The following is a 22321-nucleotide window of genomic DNA, read 5'->3' as shown; positions in this document are numbered from 1 at the left end:
TCATGACATGTTACATGATACATGACATGTACTTGTTTATCTTGTTTTATTGTAGCTAACTGATGACAACTAAGGCATGGCACGCAAGGTTACCTGCAAACTAAAACCTTGGTTGTCGTCTGTCCTTCCTTTGAGCCGGTCACAAAGATACTTATACTTTTACGTTTATCATTCTTCCCTGCGATTTATATCTGGTGAACTTTATGGGACTCGTCACTGCATCCTGTATGATATAGTGGGTTGGCCTTCCTTGGCTGATAAGAGAAATACGGTAAGCATGCGGTACTTATTTATTTTTAAGGCAGTTGACGGCACACTACCACTTAAATCTCTGCTAGACTGGAACCATGGATCACATAGGACACGCTCAAAGGATTGGCTCACACTAAAGGTCCCCCGAGTAAAGACTGAACTGGGAAAAACAACCATTTGTCAGTTCCCCAACCTCTTGGAATGACCCTAGAGCTTAAACTAAAGATCCGTTCTCCTATAACATACGGTCAATTTAAAACTTTGATTGCAGACCTAACCACAAATGTCTGCAACTGTTTTTAACTTGTGTGTTGTATCATACAGTACGTAAGCGGGACGTTTTTAGTTTTGTTTTGTTTTAGTTTTATTATTGATGTGTATATCTCTGCTGACCGGCAGAAACCAGCTAACTCCAAAATGTTCATTTTTCAGGAAATGAAAAAAAGTGGAGTTAGGAGGTTTTGTTCATCATTGATAAGAACAGCTGAATGGACCTCCAAGCTCACAATGAGGTTGGAGGTCAAAAGGGGGTGAAGCCTGTGGGGTGGAGTTAGATGGTGTAGCAGAAAGTTTGAGGAGTTAATAGCTGGTTTTGTCAGAAGCTCTTTTTAATGCTTTTCATTGGTTCAATATTTTTTTTTACCAACACACAGATGTAAAGGGTGTTCAATGGCAAAAATGCTAAAGCGTTAGCTGGTTTCTGCCGGACAGCAACGATATGAAATTGTATTTTAACTGTGGTGCATCTCGACGACACTGCAAATGAGGGCAACCTCAATGTCCTTTCGAGAAAAAATAAAGGTTTGACTGAATGAATGAACTTTTGGGGTATTTGGAACTTTTTCTCAAATATAACATATTTTGAAATACATTCCAAAAACAACCCAATAACTATTACATGTTTTGTAGAAAGAGCACAAGTCTTGGCCTACAATCAGAGAAACCAGAAATCAGCCAAGACCAGTTTCTCGCTTTGGTCATGTTTACACCACGAATAAGCGAGAAAAATAAAACAATACTCTTGGCATTTGCTATTCTACACGTCCATCTTGATGTCTATATTTAAGGACTGTGATTCATTAATTAACTTTAGCTAGTTGATTTATGATTGAGGTTAGTTGAGATTTTAGATTATCAAATGACCTGGACCTTTTGTTTCCTGACATCCATTAGTATCAAAGGGCAGCTTAAGTACAATCAATCAATTTAGGGTCCCCTATGAGTCCCAGAGTGATATGACCTTTGACCTCCTGGGCTTGGTTGGAGCTTTAGTAGAGGCTTGTCTGTCCTAATCTCTCAGCTACATTGACTTGGTCTCTATTGATATCTGTGACCTAATTTGACAATAGGATACTAAAAGGATTTCACACGAAAGACGGTGGTTGTAACCACCGGAACCTACTTTTCAGAGGTGTTGTAAAACCTCATCAATATACTGAGTGAAGAGTATACCAAGGGCCCTCCTCTCCTCTCTTTCTCCAGTATGTTTCATCTCAATGCCAAGCTGTGTACATCTGATGAAGTGGCAGTTCAAAGCCTCGAGTGTTCATCAGCCACCCCCAGCAAGCTCAGGGGAGAACTGGCTTCATACACTTTAACCTTGGCCACCTATAATACCTCGGGCTATATGGACAACAGTGAGCTCATAACGCCCCTGTAAGATAAATAATGTATGTGTAATCAATGGATTGTGCAGCTGCTTTTACTGATAGGGGTGGTGGGGTGGTGTTTCTGCTGGGATAAAGAGTGCTGAATGAACAGATTAATTAATGAATGTCTTGATTCAACTGCGGTACTCCAAAGCAAGAAACAAAGAAAAAGCTTTAGTTCACATCAATACTTGCACTATTAGGTCAACTGCGGTGAACCACCATCCGCGTCTTTTCATCACACAACTCCAGCACTTCTTGCTAAAGTATGACATCGAGACACCTTCCATCACGTCAATATTAGATCGCTCACATTTCTGATGAATTATGATCCCAAGGGTAATGTCATACACTATGGCAGATTTTAAGATATTCTTCCCCTTACTGGACACTAAAATATGCATACAGACTCTATGTGTATGTGCAAAGTCCTGCTCCCTTATTTCTAGTGATGTTTATTTAATGATACATCAGCCCTTGGTTGATGTATAGCACGCCTTCCTGTGCTGCGATGTTAATCTCATCCTATTTCATGTTTGCTCACATCACCACTTCTTGTCTTATCTCGTTTACATTTATACTTCACCTTACCTCACCTCTTCAACTGTGTTCATCATGCAGTGGTGTGATGTAACTAATTACAATTACGTTACTTAGTAATGTTCTGAAGTACAATTGCAAGGTACTTTTACTTTGAGTATTTCCATTTCTTGATACTCTATATACTTCTACGTGGAGTAGAAGTATATAGAGTACATAGGCAATTATGTATTTACTCCACAATGTATTTTTTTTGACAGCTTTAGTTACTAGTTATTTTGCAGATTTAGATTGTTAATGATGAATCATATTATAAATCTTTTGAAAACAGCAGATCTACAAGCTCACAGTGTGTTGCATAGTTACGCATTGTGACCTTGTAGATCAGCTATTTTTCAAATAACCTAAGTATAAAATAGGACTTTAAAGTGGTTAATGATCACAGTCCAACAACATCTATGATTCTGAAATGGGCATTCTGCATAATTACTTTGACTACTTTATGTATGTTTTGATGCTACTACTTTTGTTCTTTGACTTAAGTAAGATTTCGACTGTGGTATTGCTACTTTTACATGAGTCCAAAATCTGAGTACTTCTTCTAACACTGTCCCCATGTGAATGCTTGTTTCATCATTCACTCTTGCATCAGCAAGAGCTTGGAGTCAACTGAGGGGAGAGCACAGTTCTACTTCTGCTGAAGTCAGAAGACGCGTCTGTGATGTCAGAGGTATAAATGGTGCATTTATATAGCGCTTTTATCCAAAGCGCTTTACATAGATTGTGCATTACATTCACCCATTCACACACACATTCATACACCGATGGCGGAGGACACCATGCAAGGCACCACCAACCTGCTCATCGGGAGCAATTAGGGGTTCAGCGTCTTGCTCAAGGACACTTCGACGCTAACTCTTCTGGGGGAGCCCGGGATCGAACTGGAAACCTCACTGCTTCCATCCGGCCACTCTACCCCTGAGCCCCTGCCGCGTATTGATTGATATCTTTATTGATCATGAAATAAAAAACACATGTCACATGTAACATTTGTGACACCCACCATAATCAAAAGGATAACGTAAAAAAGAGTACAGCTTGTTTCCATTGCCGTCCTTAGCATGTGTGCCTGACAGCAGGGGACTGAGGGGCCTGCTGTGCCATCCAAGGCTAACAGAGACCCTACATGACTTTGATCTGAGCCGACTGTCAAACCCCGCACACACAGAGAGAGAGAGGGAGGGGGGTGCATACAGACAGGAATGGAGAGACAGACCTAGGGCATTAACAGGGAGAGATGAGAGAAATAGTGGTTTTAGATAAAGGAGCAGGGAAAAAAGAGAACGAGAGTGCATGCTTGTCTGTTCACATCTACGTGGAGAGTGGAGACGTATTGGTGACAGGGACAGAGAGTACGAAACTATACTGAAGATACAGAGACGGAGTGGAAAGAGAGGTCAGGAGACAGATCACAGTGACTGTTCTTTATTGAGACTTTTTTTCTTCAGGGGGTTCCAGTTACTTTTTTTTCTTGGTTTTCCAGAGACACAACTTCTCTCACAAATAATTTAGACATTCAAAATATGATATATTCTTCCCCGTGAACAATGTGCAAAACAGGTGAAAGAGAATGAGGTAAAAATGGCTACATTCACAACCACAGTTGGCTTCACATAGGAATCTCATCAGCCTTTAAAACACAAATGCCAGTCTCGGAGTGTTAAATGCACACAAAGAAAGAAAGAAAGATACAAACAAACAAACAAACAAACAATGAGCTTCATTCTCCATTTACCCACAGGTTAAGAGGTGCTGTGGCATTGTCAAGCAGTAACCCACAATGGGCCAATTAGACAAGCTAGTCCAACAAGAGTTTACCCCTATCCCCAAGAGTTCTAATAAGTAAATCCACTATACGAAAATCCACATTCACATAATTTCATACAGGGAGGCTGGGGATTGGTCAGTCTCCACACTTTCAGCTAATTGGATGGCTGGCGATAATCGCACAGCACAAACCGTTGCACTCCTCATTCCGAGCGGGAAAGTTCCCAGTGTGAAAGTTACTCACTAAATTCAATAAACTGCGCACGTGTGCACACATACACACACACACACAGAGAGTGCGTGTGCAGGCTTCGGGTGTGAGTGTGTGCTCATTAAAAGTGGAGCCGGAGGGAGGGACATTTGTCTCTGTGTAGGCATTAAATTATGAGATTTACATATGTCATCACAGATATATTCTCCCCAACATCCCTTCCTTGTTTTCCCCCATCTCACTCTCTCTGCTCCTCACCCCATTTGACCCAACCGACCCCCCCACCCCAATTATCTTCCCTGATTTATTCACAATCAACATTTAGCAACATCCAGCTTCCCAGGGCTACACAGTGATGTGGTCCGAATACTTTTTTGAAATATTTGTCTTCACGTTCCTCATTAATGTTATTTTTCTGTACATAGCTATAACATTCAAATACAAATCATGAAGCAAATGAACACATTGTGCTGTGGTTTTGAGATGAGTTTGTTCTTTTAATACGCTTATAGTTTACACACGGTTAACATGCCGGTGGCGTTGTTGTTCACCGCAGGGCAAACGAAAAACTTCCATGAGCACCCCTCTCTGTACCTTCTGCCTCTATCTGTGTTGACACTAAAATTACTCTCTCCATCTTCCCCTCTTTCTCGCTCTCTCTCGCTCTCCCCGTTTCCATCTGCCTTTTTCTGCTGTTGTCTTTCTCTAGATGTCTCTGCCTGTTTCTCTCACTTCTTATCTCCTTCCCCTCAGCCCATTTTGTGCTCAATTTCAGTCCCCCCTCGATCTCTAATTTTCACTTGTTCACAACCGAACAACTCCATTCCCAAGGGCACTGACAAGCTGAGACTATAGTACAGGGTTATAATAGGGGGGCTCATTGGGTGATATGAATTGTGACGGTTCACAGTGCTATCAATCTCTTTGCCTTTCTCGTATCCCTCATGTATTTTTCCTGCATCACCCGATAGCACAGCTTTCTGCCTCCGTTTAAAAATCAAATGAGAACTTTCTTTGAAATCATTGCACTCCTCATTTAAATTCCATGTCCCTTTAAATAAGCTCTACCGACTCCCTATCCTCTTCAGCAGTGGAACTTGAAGATGATGAGGACGATCCTCTTGTACTCTTTCCTGAAGTTGTGGTTGAGCGCCCCATACACCACGGCGTTGAGGCAGCTGTTGAAGTACGCCATGAAGTAGCTGCCCGTGAACAGCCACTCGGGGATGGACCGGCCCAGACGCGGCTCCAGCGCCACAGCCAAGCCAATGAGGTTGAGCGGCGCCCAGCACACGGCAAACAGCACAAACACCACGAACATGGTGAGGAAGTTGCGCACGTCGTGTGGCTTGATGCGTGTCCGCGTGTCCGGCTTGACCCGCCGCCTCACCTGGATGACGAGGATCCAGATCCTCAGGTAGCAGTAGGTGACGATGGCGATGGGCACTATAAAGTGCACCACCACCACCGTGATGGTGTATGTCGAGCTCACCGACTGGGCGAACGTGCAGGAGTAGACGCGCGGGTCGTACTGCAGCGACTCTACAAAGCAGTTGGGCAGGACAGCCAGCAGGGTGAGCAGCCACACCAGCGCCACGTAGCACACCGTGTTGCCGTTGGAGAACACGCGGTCGTACTTGAGGCTGTGGCAGATGTAGCAGTAGCGGTTGATGGCGATGCCGGTGATGTTGAAGATGGAGCCGATGACGCTGAGACCTATCAGGAAGCCACTGATCTGGCAGTGCATGTAGCCGGCGATCCATCCGTCATTGAAGATGGCCGTCAGCACCAGAGGGTACGGGTACAGCGCCACCACAAGGTCAGCCAGGGCCAGGCTCACCACAAAGGCATTCCCTGCAGACAGACAGACAGACATACAGACAGGGATATGTCAGCGAGGAATATGTAGGACGTATAGCATGAGAAAGTGAGTGGTGTTCTGCTTAAAAAGACTGCCTAGATTCTACTATAAGAATGAAGGAGTATTATGTTAGATTGTGAACGGATGAGATTGTAGGGTGAATGAGTGTGGGAACCTACTTGACTTCTATGCCTGCATGCCTTAACCTTTTGCAATGCTCAATCAGTGCACAGCAATGGAGAATGGAAAGAACACAGAAGGAATGTAACTAACATATTGGAAGAGACCACAAAATTACTAAACTCTAGAAACAAAAAATTACTAGAGCAAAAACAAGACCATGTTCCTCAAACTTGAATTGAATGGCAACTGGATCATTAAACAGCAATATTATGAGCCCATCACCTCCAGCTGATTGTATTCGCAACTTGTATTCATTAAAGGCTAATGTATTCCACTATGCAAAGCATTCTCTGTATGGATCCACAGAGAAGCAATATCATCAGTCTATGCCACTCCATCCTAATGCATTCATTTGAATGCCTGATATTCCATTCTACATCTGAAAAAGGATGCTGCAGATGTTCTACCAGTCTATAGTGGCCAGTGTCCTCTTCTTTGCAGTTGCCTGCTAGGGGGTTACATCAACACAGGGGACACTAACAGACTGAACAAGCTGGTGAAGAAGGTAGGCTGGCTAAACTTGATGGTGTGGAGGTGGCGGCTGAGGTGAGAATGAAGAAGCTGCAGGCTATCATGGCTAACCTCCCATCCCCTCCAGAAGGAGATAGTAGATTGTTTCTGCACCAGCAGCAGATGCAGATATATCATACCCTCACAGAGGATGGTCAGTCCTTTGTGCCTGTAGCCATGAGGCTATACAATGATGTCAATGGACGTTCCACTACCAGGCATTCCACCCAGTCCATGGACTAATGACTCTTGCTCACACTCACGACTCTGGTGCTTTTTGCTCTTGGACTACCGTTGAGTTTTTTGTTTTTCCCACTCATATAATTTATGCCCTAATTGTTTTACTCTGTTGATTTACCATATTTATTACAATATTGTACATAACACACTTATATCTTAACAGGTATCTGTTAATAGCTCTTTCACCACGCTAATTTCCATAGTCCAAGTGCTGAGGACCAAGCAAAACCTAAATCTCCTGGTTCGAGGACCAGGCAAGGTTTCTGTAGTAGCCTATACCCAAATAGGTGACATGAAAGATTATACTTGAGACCCCTCTCACGTCTGTCAGATAGCCTAAATAGCTACAGGCTCAGAGAGGCTTGTTACAGACCTGACCTCTTCACACTTCTCTCAACTTTTCCTGTAAAGTATTTTTTCTCCCCCATTGCCGTGTCTAGTTTGTCATTTCACACTTGGCAAATCCCTCCCTTTGCTCGTGACAATGTTTGGACAATCCACTGATGTTCCACCGAAGTACAAATGGCAGGCTCTCTGAAACTTTGGAAGGTCACATCTGTACCTTGACTATATGGATTACACTGTGTGGTGTGGGTGGTGGCTGATTTATGCAGCCATACCTAACCTGGCCTGAGTCACACTAATTAGCCTCTGGTCTGGGTGAGAGTGTTGTAAAGGCGGAGTGGCGCTGGCGGCAGCTACTTTCGCTCCACGGGACCAATTTCTTGACACACAATTTCTTTCTTTGCGGATTATGGAGCTTCTATATTCAGTTCCCAGAGAATTGCAGCAGAACAGACCATTTGTGGTGCACTTTTAAAAAGAAAGACTTTTAAAGCAATGAACAACATAAATACAGTCATTAACCAAGTTAATATCAATGCAACTTCACACACATGTCGGGGTGCTATATAAATATGATAAATTGATGCATTTATTAACTACTAACCACCAAAAAAAAAACAATTCTGTCTCTCTGTATAATGCGTTCAAATGGCCCACCAGAGGACTTCAGCGAACTGATTCATGTCTAGTGAGTGCCGTGATGTTATTTTGGACATCTGTTCCACTCTACCTATACATCACTGTGGTCCGAGTGTGACGCCCAGAGGATAAACCAGCCCTCCCCCACACACAGAGGAGAGCCTCTGTACCTGTATTACAGCATGTTCCATCTGCTCTGGCTTGTACCATCTATCAATTATACACATTTTATGACTAATATCTTTTATCATACCAATTTTTTTTTTGTAGACAAAAAGTAAGCTGCTGACACAACCCTTGTTCACAGTGTGGCTCTTCTCAATGCTCCAGGGTGAAGTTGCCTTTAGACATCGACTTGCAGGCCTCAAATTGGTTATAACTGATTCCCACCCTATCGAAATGCAATTAAATCAGCGCTGAGTCAAAAGTGAGGCCCATCTTTGCCTTGTTTCAAGTGATATAAAAAGACATGCATTAAACCGGAAACCCATATGAAGGTGTCATTTGATACGCCACCTTTGGGAAACCTGAGACTACAGTTAAGCATAGAGTCAATTCGAGACAGTGAACTTCTTGATGGCTTGTGAAAGGGATACAGACGTCTCCAGACCAAATGCACCAGTTTCAGATAGTTTTTTCCCCTCAATTATTCTGAATTCTGAATCCAAGTGATAGTACCCCCCCCCCCCCCCTGCACACTGCACACTGCACACTGGATATAATGCCCCCCTGAACATTATTTAAAAAAGTCTTTGTCTCCTCCACTCTGCTTTATGTCTTCCCACTTAATGTTATAAATAAAATAAAACTGCTCAAATTACATCAGTCTTTGCTGCATGCTCTGACCCAGTTAGGCTAAAACTTGTCTTTTGGCTGCTGCTTCACCTTGGTAACATTACTGTCATCTGTCATAGGATCTGGAAGAGTCACACAGTTAATGTCATTTGTGCTTGTTACTTTGGCGTGTGTGTGTGTCTCTCTTTCTCACACTTTCTCACACGCACGCACGCACGCACGCACGCACGCACGCACGCACGCACGCACGCACGCACGCACGCACGCACGCACGCACGCACGCACGCACGCACGCACGCACGCACGCACGCACGCACGCACGCACGCACGCACGCACGCATGCACGCACACACACGCCTAGGTTCTAATCCCATCAAGGGTGGCCTACTCTTTACTGCAAAGCATGTTTTGAAGACTAATAACACTTAATTGTTCATTGTGCCATGACACATGTTCCCAAGCGCAGGTTCGAATCCCACCAAGGCTGGCCTATTCTTGTCTTTGCTGCAAAGCATCTTTTGAAGACTAACACTAGCACTACAACCCTGGTTATAGGTGAAATGTCGACTGGACTTCATAGGTTGGTTCACAAGAAATAAAGTGGTCTTTTTTCCTTACCCATCCATTTGTTTTACTTCTAAAGTTCTAACTTAGTAAAGTTGTAGCAATGAGATATGCCACCAATGTCAACAACACTGGCAGAGAATTGTTTATTTAGCAAAATGTCTGTAATTGAGAAGTCACAGAACAAGCACATTCCTGTGATTAACAATTCTCTGCATGTCTGCCTACAAAGAGCAATTTATTTTAATTATCACGAGATGAGCTCTGATAGAGAGAAGGAGCCTAGCAACAATGCCATTAAAGTACCATTCAATATTTATTAGACATTGATTTTTGCTCCTCATTATTAAGATTTCTCTCCATTACTATTCCTGACAGCAACTCCCCCCCCCTCTTATAATGTCACAGGAGGATATTGTAAAAAAGAAAAAGAAAAGCCCAGGGCTCCAGAGAGAGAGAGAGAGAGGGTGTGGGGTTGTTAGCTGCCATTCATGATGCATTTCTTCCTAGCTTTGTCTTTATTAGCACGACCACCCCTTATTACTATTCCCAATAACAGACTCACCTCTTATGTAACTATACACTATGGGAGAGAGAGTCTTATTATCTGCCATTAACAGTATACACTTAAACCCTATACTTCATTGACTGGGGTTCCCCAGCTGGGTCTCTACTTTATCTTTTCCCCCTGTACACCAAATCTCTTTGCTGAAAATAGCTGATGTACAAGTTCACTTGTAGATCTGCAATTTTTTGCTTATTTTCACAGAATGTTCGACTATTATGACATGCCCAGAATAGGGATTAAGGGTTTCTGTTAGTCGAGTTGACATATTTAAAATGTACAGATAAATAATAGGAAATAAGATTACATGGAATGAAATGGCTGTAATTATGTAATCAGAGAAAATATTCCGAAAATTAACACATTTTTCATTTGATTTTTCTTTTTTTTGCCATAGCATCCCCCACTCTGTTGAACAAAGTGAAGCAAATGTGAAGAAAGATTGGCTTGCACGGCTACACCCACACAAACTAAGCTAAAAGTCAGAGTTAATTTATTGTGTCAGGAAGAAAACAGAAAGAAGAACTTTCTAATTACAGCAGTTTACTGTTGACTGCTGAATACTAAACAACTTCAGTCTGAGATATCAGTTGTGTGTGAGTGTGCCTGCACACACACACACATGCACTTGCACACTTTTGAGACTGGTTTGAAGTACAGTGTAGTGCAGTGGAATCAGGCAGGGCTTTCTGAGTGCAGAGAAATGCATTACACTAGATGTGTTTGTGTGAACACTCATATCCACGCAGCTCTTTCGTTGTGCTTAAATTTCCATATTTTGCATATTTATGTGAGACAGCAGGCTCTGTAAGTTTCTGACAGTGTTGCGAGCTGCAACTGCTCTTTCCTACCTTCTCTTGTCCTGTCCTGTCCTGTCCTGTCCTGTCCTGTCCTGTCCTCTCCTCTCCTCTCCTCTCCTCTCCTCTCCTCTCCTCTCTAAAGAGCTAAACTGAGATTTCTGTTGCTCATTGTATTGTTCAACCAAAGAGAACACCCCACAGCTAACACGTTTGTCTATCTGAGACAGAAATATGTGACCTTCGATCCCTCATTATTATGCCATACATTGGCATTTATGTTATATATGAATGTGCGACAAAGCCGTGGGCATATTTGTCACTTCTAGCGCATGGATGCTCTGGCTTTGACCCTACAGTATATCAATTTGCCATTATATCCACGGTGGGGAAAAGACCATTACCCAAAGTTCATTGTTCTTCATCTCTGAAGCATAGAGGTTGACAAAATGACAAATGTGAAAAATGCAAAACCACAAGCCTTCACAAATCACAGGTTTATCATTCAATTGCTCTATAGAGATTTTGGCTGTATTCTGTAAAAGTAGTGCTGCCAGGATCGAGCTTTGGTCAAGAGGCAGAGAGAGGTAATGAGAAGCACCTGGACCTCATTAATCCTCTCCTGCTGGCTCCCATTTTGTGTTTGTCAAAAAAGTGTTTGGACACTTGGAAATATGGAGTAGTTGTATATATCTACTTGGCTTGGTTTTCACTTTAATAGAGTAGCTAACCAGAAGGGTGACCAGGTCAAAACAGTTAAGTTGTGGGACAGCAGAACAGCTTTTGTGGGACAGTGCAGGACACATGGGAGAGAGAGAAGATACAATGGGGAGGGGGGGGGGCACAGTTTACAGTTGCAGCACCATGGCCAGTGAGAGCCAGGAGGGTCTGAGTTGAGAGACTGCGAGAGATTTTTTTTAAATCTTATTTGAAATTGGTGAAAGACAGCAAAGGCCACCTATCAAATCAACAATGACCATTGACCAACTAGCTTTTCACACACACATAACATTATGTGCAGCAGGTAACAGCATCACTAGTAGTTCACTTTTGCATTTTTTTTACACAGCAGTTTCTTTATTGGTCCAATCCACCATCAGTCTCTCTGTGAAAAGCTTTATTGACCGGGATGCTCAAGAAATATAATAAAGCTGTCATGTTTGGCATCATCGCATGCTGCAGTAGTGCTGTCCACTTACTGTAGTTGTGACAGCCAGGATCTCTTGTCACTTCAACTTCTCTCACACGAGGAGAGTGCTGGTCTCAAAGAAGAAAAAGAAAGAAAGAAAAAAGAAATGGTCCTTTGATGGTCGTTGTTCAAGTCTTAGATCGGTCATGACATGAGCCTGAAAAGCTACAGACAGTTGTCTAATTCTTCTCAGCTTAAAGCACTGCATCATTAAAAAGCTTTAGGCTATTCGCAAAAAACACTAGGCATGCCTGGAGTTCACAATTCTCGTCATTGGCAAAGCACAAAAGTGCTGATAGGCAGCTGTCTTCTCCAAGTGACAAAAAAGTAACTTCTGACAGCAGGCCAGCAGTCATTAAGTGTTTGACAGCTGGTAAGTGCCTGTGTATATCATCATGGACTACTCATCCACAAAGTCAAGAATGTCATTCAGTTCTTGCTTCCTAAAGCAGTGGTTCCCAAACTTTTTAGCTCAAGACCCAAAAGAGAAATTAGACGTTTGCCCGGGACCCAAACTAGTGAAAATAGCAGATGTACAAGCTTTTTGGTCATTTATTTATGGAAATTATTAGATTTGATTTCATATGAAATACTTATGAATTTTTTTGGAATTGTTTTTAATTGATGGAAATATTTTAATATATGGTTATATATGGTTATGGCTGAGTCATGGTGACATGTCAGAGGTCCGCTCCCTTAAACCAATTTTAATATGGGATAACTTAGAGATGTATTGCTTTTGGGGGGTGGGGGGGGGTTGCAAGCCCATAAATTAGGTTTATGATGATTATTTTCTGTGTTAATGTGTTCTGGGCTGTAGTCCAACATTTCTTGGCATCATGGCATCCTCAAATTACATGATCATATCTGTGACATTTAGAGCCAGTCAATAAGTGCATGCAGTGCGGATATGGCTAAAGCTTTGCTGAGCTGTGGAAAGGTTGAGAGACAATAATCTAGCCAGCTTTGAAATCAATGACAAGCTTCAACTCACTAATAACTCATGCAGTGTATTGATTTCCAGTGAACACAAGATTTCAGTCAATTAGCGAGTGAGTGTGTGAATTTCTGGGTTTGAATTCTCCAAAGGTTCTGTCTGTCTGGGAATGCAAACAGCAAGCTGATCCATGACAGATTAAATCAGAGAACAACAGATCAGAGTACAACAGAACAGATCAAAGTGCAACACCAAAAGTGGAAAGTCCACTGCAGTTTCTGGTGATGGTGTGCATAAAACTGTTGCATCTTAAACAGTCACTGCATTTACAAACGGACACCTTTTGTAGGCTTTCCTTCCGAATATACCCACAGAATCTTTCTTACTCTCTCTTCTTTCAGTTTATGAACACGTCATCTCTTGTAATCGTGTGTTGTATTATCCTCACTGTCAGACAGAAAACTTGTCAAACCGTTACTTAATGGATCCAATGTATCTAGCCACAAACTCTTGTTAATACTAACAGTGACGATATGTGGACTTGACAGATGAAGGTAATCAGAAAGGTGTTTCTTTGGAGAGATGAGATTCATGGTCTGTCAGATCTGCCTTGTCTGACATTGACATGATTGTTTTTTAACTTACTGTGACAGTAGGTACATCTCTAATGATAAGGTAAGTTGTCTCTGACAAGACATGCAGATGGAGAGAGGAGAGGATCTAATTGAAGAGGTACAGTAACAAATAGGATATGGGTATGTAACTATCCACATATAGTATCTCCTAGTATCTAGTACTCCTATTTGTACCAGGTACAGAGACATGAGGAGAGGTGAAGAAGGATTTCCTTTTCTTTTCTTTGGCGTGCAGGTATGAGCCAGTCAGGGTTCAATTTGTAAAAAGAAAAACAAAAGGAGAGAGGGAGAGGGGGATATTTTCTTAACCACTATATACTTCCCTGCCCTATATACTTTGTCATACAACAAAAAGCGAAAACAGCTGATCTACAAGCTCACAAAATGTGAGCCCTGGGAAATGGCATTGGGTTCCTGTCTATGCATTAATTCTAGGTAGCCTGTCACTCTGTCACATAAGGTTAACCCATTCTATCCGGGAACACGTCTGAGTCATTTTAGATGTTTAGCTATAACCATTATTGTCTCCGCCGTAGGTGGAGAGTATGTTTTCGCTTCGTCCCGCCGTGTGTGAGCAAACATTGTTAGCCAAGCTAACATTGGTCAAGCTCCACGTGACACGTGTCAATATGTTGACACCAATGCCTTTGATTGGCTAGAGGGACGCATGACGAAATAAAATCCTATAAATAGGTGTGTCACTTCAAAAAGCCATTACTTTTTGAAGTGAGGTAATACAGGATCAATCTCTTGATTGGAACAGTACCTTCCAGTCCAAATCACCCGTCCGTGCGTGTGTGTGTCCCTCTGAGAACACCTAACATTGGTCAAGCAAAGGCGCAGAAGGCCAAAGCTAAGAAAGCATACTCATCTACAACAGTAACACAGAAGAGGACTATAGAGTTGAATTGATCCCACAACAACAAGGCCGAAGTCTTAATACTGTAACAATCGGCCACCTTGATCAAATACATTATGTAGCACTAGAGAAAACTGACATAGATCAAACACACCAATCAACTGCTGAAACTGTTCAAGACAACAATGAAGATGAAGAAGACAGACAAGTATTTGAACAAACCAGTCAATTACGACCACTCCCATATGACACATTGCTTCAAGAAGAACATTCTTTAGATGCAAACACTACATATTCAATCGCCCCTGCAGAACACCAAAAACCACGCACATTCTACCAACAGTACCTTGCAGTACAAATCACCCGTCCGTCCGTCCGTGCGTGTGTGTGTTCCTCTGAGAACACCTAACATTGGTCAGTTTTACGTGACATCACAATATGTAATATAAATATATAAATAGGAGGCTGAGATCACACAATGTAACTAACTCCCATTATGCAAACTAAAGAAGCAGCAAATGAGCATCTGAAACCTGATGAAGCACGGGTCTGCTGGCGGAGACTTGTGCTCCGAGGAGCACATTTTCTAGTTTATTACTTATTTTATACTTTGGCTATTCAAAAACTTTGGCTATTCAAAAATGCAATATGAGCTTCTATATCTGCTACTTTTGAATAGAAGATATAAGAAATCTAAAATGACACAGATGCTCCCGGTCTTTATGGCTTAAGGCTCACTACAGTGTAGGGGGGTTGGCAGATTTGGACACATGAGTGACAGGAAGAAAATGATCTTGGATATAGATAAACTAACTAACTCCCCACTCCCCACTCTGTTTCTCTCTCCAACCATTTTTTAGACTTTTCATTCTTAATGTACACAGTCCTCTTCTGTTGCCTATTAGCTTGATAGCCAACAGAAGAGGACTGTGTCCTGAGAAATTGGGAAGTCAAGTGCTTGCAGATTCATTATCCTCATACGTGTGATCAGGTTGCCGGTTTAAATCCCTGGGATTAACCTCCCATGGATTTAAACTGGCAACCTGTCACATCGCAATAGTATCTATTTTTTTTTATTGCTTTTGTGTTTTTTTTGTGTTTTTTTTGCATATTTATTGGAAAAATGTATACACAGAAATATTTCTTTTTCAGTTCTGTCCCATTTCCAAGTCACCAACAGAACAACAATCATTTTAAGAGTGAAGAAAATACATTATCATGATTATTTGATAATCAGCCTAAAATGAAATGCCAATTGTACAATGGTGTAAGCCAGGGGTCTTCAACGTTTTTTTCAGACCAAGGACCCCTTAGCTGAGAGAGATGAAGAAAGGACCCCCACCACATAATTGTATAACATTATGTTGCAGATTAAACTTTTTCATCGATTTCATAGATAGCTTCATAGACTTGCTTGACATACATTATCTTTTCTATTAATATGTCGGATTCATGTTAATTTTCAGACATTTAACCATTTAAACCCTCAACGCTCTTTTTCCCTCTACAACAAACATCTCAACCAAAGATGGCAGATCTACAAGCTCATAGCTTGTAGATCTGCTATTTTCGGCAAATGTCCCTCCCCGAATAGGGTTCAAGTGGTTAATGTAAGAAAGTTCCTATCACATAAAGATTTGGTGGCCCCCCCTGTAGTAACTCTGAGGACCCCCTAGGGGTCCTGGACCCCCTGTTGAAGACCCCGCTGTGTAAGCTTAACCACTTAACCACTAAACCACAATACAAAGATTTTCTAAATTATTTCTAAAATAGCCAACAAGCTCACAATGTATCGCGATGTGTGAGCTTGTAGATCTGTTACTTTTGAAAAAATAACAATACCCCCCCACCAGCATCCGTATTCTGGGGAAAACCTTATTTTCAGCAAAGATAGCTAATGTAGAGTCTTGAGGGACTAAACTCAACAACGTATGGAGTTTAAGTGCATGGTTCAAGTGGTTAATTTGTGGAATCAAACAACACGCACACGTACCTGATTTTACCCTGTGTAACCGAAGCCCCATTTAAACATCTGAGAATTCCAAGAAATCTTGCATAATGTGGGGATGTGTACAGCAAATGGCTCATGAATATTGATCAACATTCTTAGAATTAGCTCCATTCAAGGGGTTGGCTAATGACAGGGCATGCCCTTTGCACACATCTAACTAAGTGCTATTAATTAGATATCTTAGATCAGGGGTCTTCAACAGGGGGGTCCGGGGACCCCTAGTGGGTCCTCAGAGTTACTACAGGGGGTCCGACAAATCTTTGTGTGGTGGGGAACATTAGACGAAAATAGCCGATCTACAAGCTCGCTTGAGCTTGTAGATCGGCCTCAAATATTGAGGGTTTAAAGTTTAACTATCTGAAAATACACATTAACATGAATCCAGATTTCATATGAAATCTATGAAAAGGTTTAATCTGCAACATAATTTTATACAATATGTAGTGTGGTGGGGGGGGAGTCCCTGCTTCATCTCTCTCTCAATTAAAGGGGTCCTTGGCCTGAAAAACCTTGAAGACCCCTGTCATTAGATAGTGGGTGTCCATGCATGCTGCTGAATGAGCCATAACAATTATGCAGAGGAAATTGATTTCCTCTCCACGTGTGCGTGTGACGGTCCCTAAGTGCTGTGGCCATGCAAGCTGTTTGACAACCGATTGCCCTTGTCCTACAAGTCTAAATGCCTGATTTAGAACATTGATTTTTTTAACCACTTAAACCCCATATATGGTTAAGCGGAGTCCCTCAGGGCTCTATACAAGCGCCTTTTCTTTGTTCTGTTATTGTGGGGAAAGCTTTCGCTGAAAATAGCAGATCGACAAGCTCACAATGCCCGTTGTGGGCTTGTCGATCTGCTATTTTCAGCGAAAGCTTTCTCCACAATAGGGATGCTGGGGTTTAAGTGGTTAACCAGCTAAGATAATAGCTAAGATAATTTATCTTTTACACTATTTCAAGTGTTTTTCCTTTTTTTCCTTCTTTTTTTAAGTAATAGGCTACTTATCTGAACATTCTAAATGGCAAATCTCTGTTTATTTGCTCTTAGTTTAGCCTATACTCCACAGGAGTGTTATGATCCTTCACTAGGTAGTTTTCTGGTTTCAATTAAGTTAACGTGATACAATTGAAGATACATTTTCAAGCTATGAGAAAAGTTTCAGGGAAGCTTTTGTAAGAGCCATTTGAGCCATATATGATTGCTTGTTAATTGATGATGTCACCGCAGGACTTGGTCAAGGCCAAGTTGCCTAGGTACTTAAAAAGGTCTGTAATCACTCAGCATCAGGTGTTGCCAGTGGCAGAGGCAAACAACTTTTGACTGTGTTTGATAGAGCTGGTGGTCTGTATCCTCTGTGTTTATTTATTTATGTATTTATTAATTGTATGCTAAAGTGATTGGCATGACAGCTACAGAGAAAAAAAGCTTTATTTATGAACTCAAGGACAAGTTTTGGACCTCAGTTATTCTAGCACACGTCAGAACTCCCTCAGCAACCAGTAGCACCTAAGTATAGGACTTTGGCGCTACAGATTTTATGGCTCTTTTTTTCTGCTCCAAAGTGAATCCATTGATTCATTGCTGATCACAAAACGTGCCTAGGTTGAAAGGTGATATTGTGTATCAGACCATGTAACTGGTCTGATGTTTGCATTGGCTCTCGTGCTCAAACTGCATGGTCACCAGTTGGAGCACGAGAGCCAATACAAAAATCTGATCACTTTTTCTAGGTTCCCGCGGCGGCAGGGAATTTGTTTTTTAACTGTTACAAACCGGCTCAGATGCCTGGCTTTAAAATGCATATGATGCATATCGTGTCCATTTGTGCATGTAGCCTGTGTAGCGACCTGCCTTTCTAACGTCTCAGTAGCGGGGGGCGGGTGCGGGGAGAGCCTGGCGAGTTGAGGCAAACGAGTTGGGGCAAACGCTCTCCTCACAACATGATTTACGATTCTGTGCCTATCGGTACATAACTAGGACCGGACGGGGCTGAGTAGGCACAAGCGAACTTCGCAACGTTCGGCACGGCAACTCGCACGCTTTAGTGCGCTCAGTGGTGCCACCCAAACTTTATTTTATTACCCAAATTGAGGACAAGTTTCTCTCTCTAACATGTAAACATTGAATATTTTAGGGGGAATTGAGCCACACTTCTCTGCCGGGTCATATTTTACCACAGATTTTTATATAGACCATCTGAATTAACAAAAATGGTGATCATTAATTTTGTTGCGTTTTATGGCTGTTTCTGAAGATATCATGAAGCCTTGTTCCAATAAAGAAATGTAAAGGGTACTTTACCTATTTATACTTGAAAACGGCTTTCACATCTGGCGTCCTTTAATTAGTGAACGAGTCTACTCGGGACAGCGCCCACGAAAACTCATTAACCCTTCCATTGTGTTTAGGTCATTTCTGACCATCCACAGCTCTCGTCTGTCGGATTATATTAGACGAGACGAGATATGATCAGTTGATGAGAGAGGAGAAAAAGGAGCCTTCATGCGAGCTAACAGATGAGACAGATGGCAATGAAATGAATCAACATCAGTTTACACTTTACAGGTTGAAAACTATAAAAACACAACTTAGTGGGTCTGTGCATGGTTTTAACATTTAAATTGTGCCACACGCCAAAGGAATTCCAACATTATAGTTATCTATTCTATTCTATTCTAATGGAACAGCCTCAGTGGTGTAAAGTAACTAAGTATTCACTTAAGTACTGTACCATTTTGAGCTATTTGTAGGCTACTTTGCTGGAGTATTTCCGATTTTCAATACTTCTACTCCACTACATCTTACAGACAAATATTATACTTTTACTCCACTACAATTGTTTGAAAACTTTAGTTACTATAGTTACTTTGTAGATTTAGATTAGTGTTACAAAACATACATTAACCACTTCAGCCCTATTACATTTTGGCCATTTGAAAATAGCAGATCTACAAGCTTGTAGATCTGATATTTTCAAAATGATTTTATACTTGATTTGAAAACTTTTGAAAATATGGGACATTCTGCATAATGAGTAGGCTACTTTCTACTTTTGGTACTTTAAGTACATTTTGATGCCAATACCTTTGTACTTTTACTCAAGTCAATTTTGAATACTGGTACTTTTTACTTGTAACAGAGTATTTCGACATTACAGTATTGATACTTTTACTTAAGTAAGAAAATGTGTGAATACTTTTTCCACCACTGATTGTAGTCTAGTCTATTCTATTCTAGTCTATTCTATTATAGTCTATTCTATTCTAACAGCCTATACCTGCTTTCCTGAGTTTTCGGTTCCTGAAGACGGACATGATGACCAACAGGTTCCCGATGACGTCCACCACTATGGTGGTGATCAGCACGCTGGACAGCAGAGTGCCCTCCCAGGGGAAATGTCCGCCGTCCTCTCCCTCTCCTCCTGACGTGTTGGTCCGGGGACTCGCCGTCCCCTCGTCGTCCTCCAGCGGCCGGGGGGACATCAGCTGCGGCAGGAGCCGGGCGTTGAGGACCTGCATCGGGCTGCCGAGTGGGGTCCGTCCATATATCGACTGCATTTTTTTAGGTGGTCGCCCACCTCGTCCCCCTGCGCGACGACTGGGATGCGAAGTGTCCTTCTTTGAGATTAAAAGTTTCCAAACAAGCCATGACGACAAGTGCTTTTTAACCGATTAGTCTGTTATATGTAGGCTAGGTCTAGTCGACCAATATTCTTAAAGTATAGTCCTAAAGTTACATAAAAAGTCAGTGAAAGGTTTGTATATGGGTTAATTTTCAGCTTCAAATGCGTGCTAAAAATCTTTCAAGAACATGGACACAACAATAAATGCAATAATTTCACCACGATATCATTTAGCTCCTATTTTTGACTAATAAAACTGTATTTGGAAAAACTCAAATTTGTCTCTGGAAAGATTGTTGATCACTCCGGGTTTTCGATTTCATTCATAAAATATGTCGCTTTTATTCATAAATCCGTGCGCTGTAGATTCCGTCCGTTCACATTGAGAAGTGAAGGAGAGCAACTTTACTACGGAGTGGTAGTCCAGTGTTGCCAGGTTTTGCGAGAGAAACAAGCAATCAGGTCTATGAAAACAAGCCCAAAAGAAGTGTGAAATGGCCACATGAGACCTTTAAACCTATACACATCGGCTATTTGAAAATAGTCGCGATGCGACGCGCGGCGTTGTGAGCTTGTAGATCTGCTATTTTCAAAAATATATTGAAAAAAATGAGGATACAAAAAAGTTACATTTTGACAACAAAAATATTTTCAGATGGGGGGGGTCTGTAGACAAATAGCCTACATATTAATTTGGGGGACCTTGACATGAAAATGTTTGAGAACCACTGGTTTTTAAACAACCTTTAGGAAGCAAGCCCAAAATAAGCAACTACACTTTAGAAAAAAAAAAAACGAAAATAAAACGCAACTACCAATATTTACAAGCGATTTGACAGAAAAGTAAGCCCAAAGTCGGACATGGCAACACTAGTCGCTACACCAAAGTCAACGAAATACGCCCACTTTCTTTCTCCCAGAAGTACTCCGAATCTCTCTCTCTCTCTCTCTCTCTCTCTCTCTCTCTCTCTCTCTCTCTCTCTCTCTCTCTCTCTCTCTCTCTCTCTCTCTCTCTCTCTCTCTCTCTCTCTCTCTCTTGTGCGCGCGCGCTGCTGTTGTGCGCGTTTACACTTGTCTCTCACAAGTGCGCGCATCACGTTCCATTCCATCACCATTAACCCTTTTCTGTTTTTGACTCTACTGTGTCTGCCGGTATGGTGTAAAGTACCTAAGTACATTTACTCAAGTACTGTACGTATGTAAATTAAAGTAAAGTATTTCCAATTTCCAGTACTTTTACTTCTACTCCACTACATCTCAGAGGCAAGTAGGCTATTGTACTTTTACTCCTTTACAATTATTTGAAAACTGTACTAGTTGCTTTCTAAATTTTGATACCAATACTTTTTACTTTTACTCAAGTACATTTTTAATTCCTGACTTTTACTTGTAACAGAGTATTTCAACATTGCAGTATTGATACTTTTACTTCAGTAAAACATTTTAGTGCTTTTTCCACCACTGTCTGCCAGTCAACCAATAGACAGGTGTAAAGGTGTTAGATTAAATGTCTCATCATCTCAGTCAGTCACCACACACTGTCCTCTCTCTCAATTCAATTCAATTCAAGGAGCTTTATTGGCATGAGAAAACATATACGTTTACAATTGCCAAAGCAAAAGTGGAACAAAACAATCAAAACAAAACAATGTATGTACAATTGAATATTAAATATATGTAATATTTATATATTTTTTTAAAAATCCACAGTTTTACAGTGACACAACACATAAATACATATGAATATATATGACATCGCATAAATCCATCTACCAGTTTACCAGGAATCTCAAGTTGGTCAGTGCTTTCTTGTGGGTTTTTACATTTTTAAAACATGTCCTCCCGTTATCTATTTGAGTCACTGTGGATAAAAACATCAGTATAGGCTACAAGTGCCTTCTCGGTTTGAATCACCTGCTGGTTTGACTACCCAGGTATTTTTTTCCCCCGAACAACACACAATGTTGTCCTAGTAAGTCCAGGACAGGAGACTATCTAAGCAACACCCCATGTCATTTCATATAGCAGAGAAATAGGTTTTATCTGAACTTTAACCCAGCCACGCTCCAAAGTCATTATTGGACACCATCAC

At 41.5% G+C, this 22321-nt stretch overlaps 1 protein-coding gene across 1 annotated transcript; it reads right to left on the bottom strand.

Annotated features, from left to right (window-relative positions):
• Window positions 1-5563: 5563 nt before the first annotated feature.
• On the bottom strand, window positions 5564-20125 carry mtnr1al (melatonin receptor type 1A like; the record flags this gene model as incomplete). Its single annotated transcript, XM_080415584.1, has 2 exons — window positions 5564-6333; window positions 19885-20125. 2 exons carry the CDS (start codon window positions 20123-20125, stop codon window positions 5564-5566), a joined length of 1011 nt encoding a protein of 336 aa, XP_080271710.1.
• Window positions 20126-22321: the final 2196 nt, after the last annotated feature.

This window comes from Gymnoscopelus braueri, assembly GCF_963280865.1.
Source record: "Gymnoscopelus braueri genome assembly, chromosome: 20".
NCBI classification, from domain to species: Eukaryota; Metazoa; Chordata; class Actinopteri; order Myctophiformes; family Myctophidae; genus Gymnoscopelus; species Gymnoscopelus braueri.
Note: the sequence above shows the minus strand (reverse complement) of the source record. Positions and strands in the feature narration are given on the sequence as shown.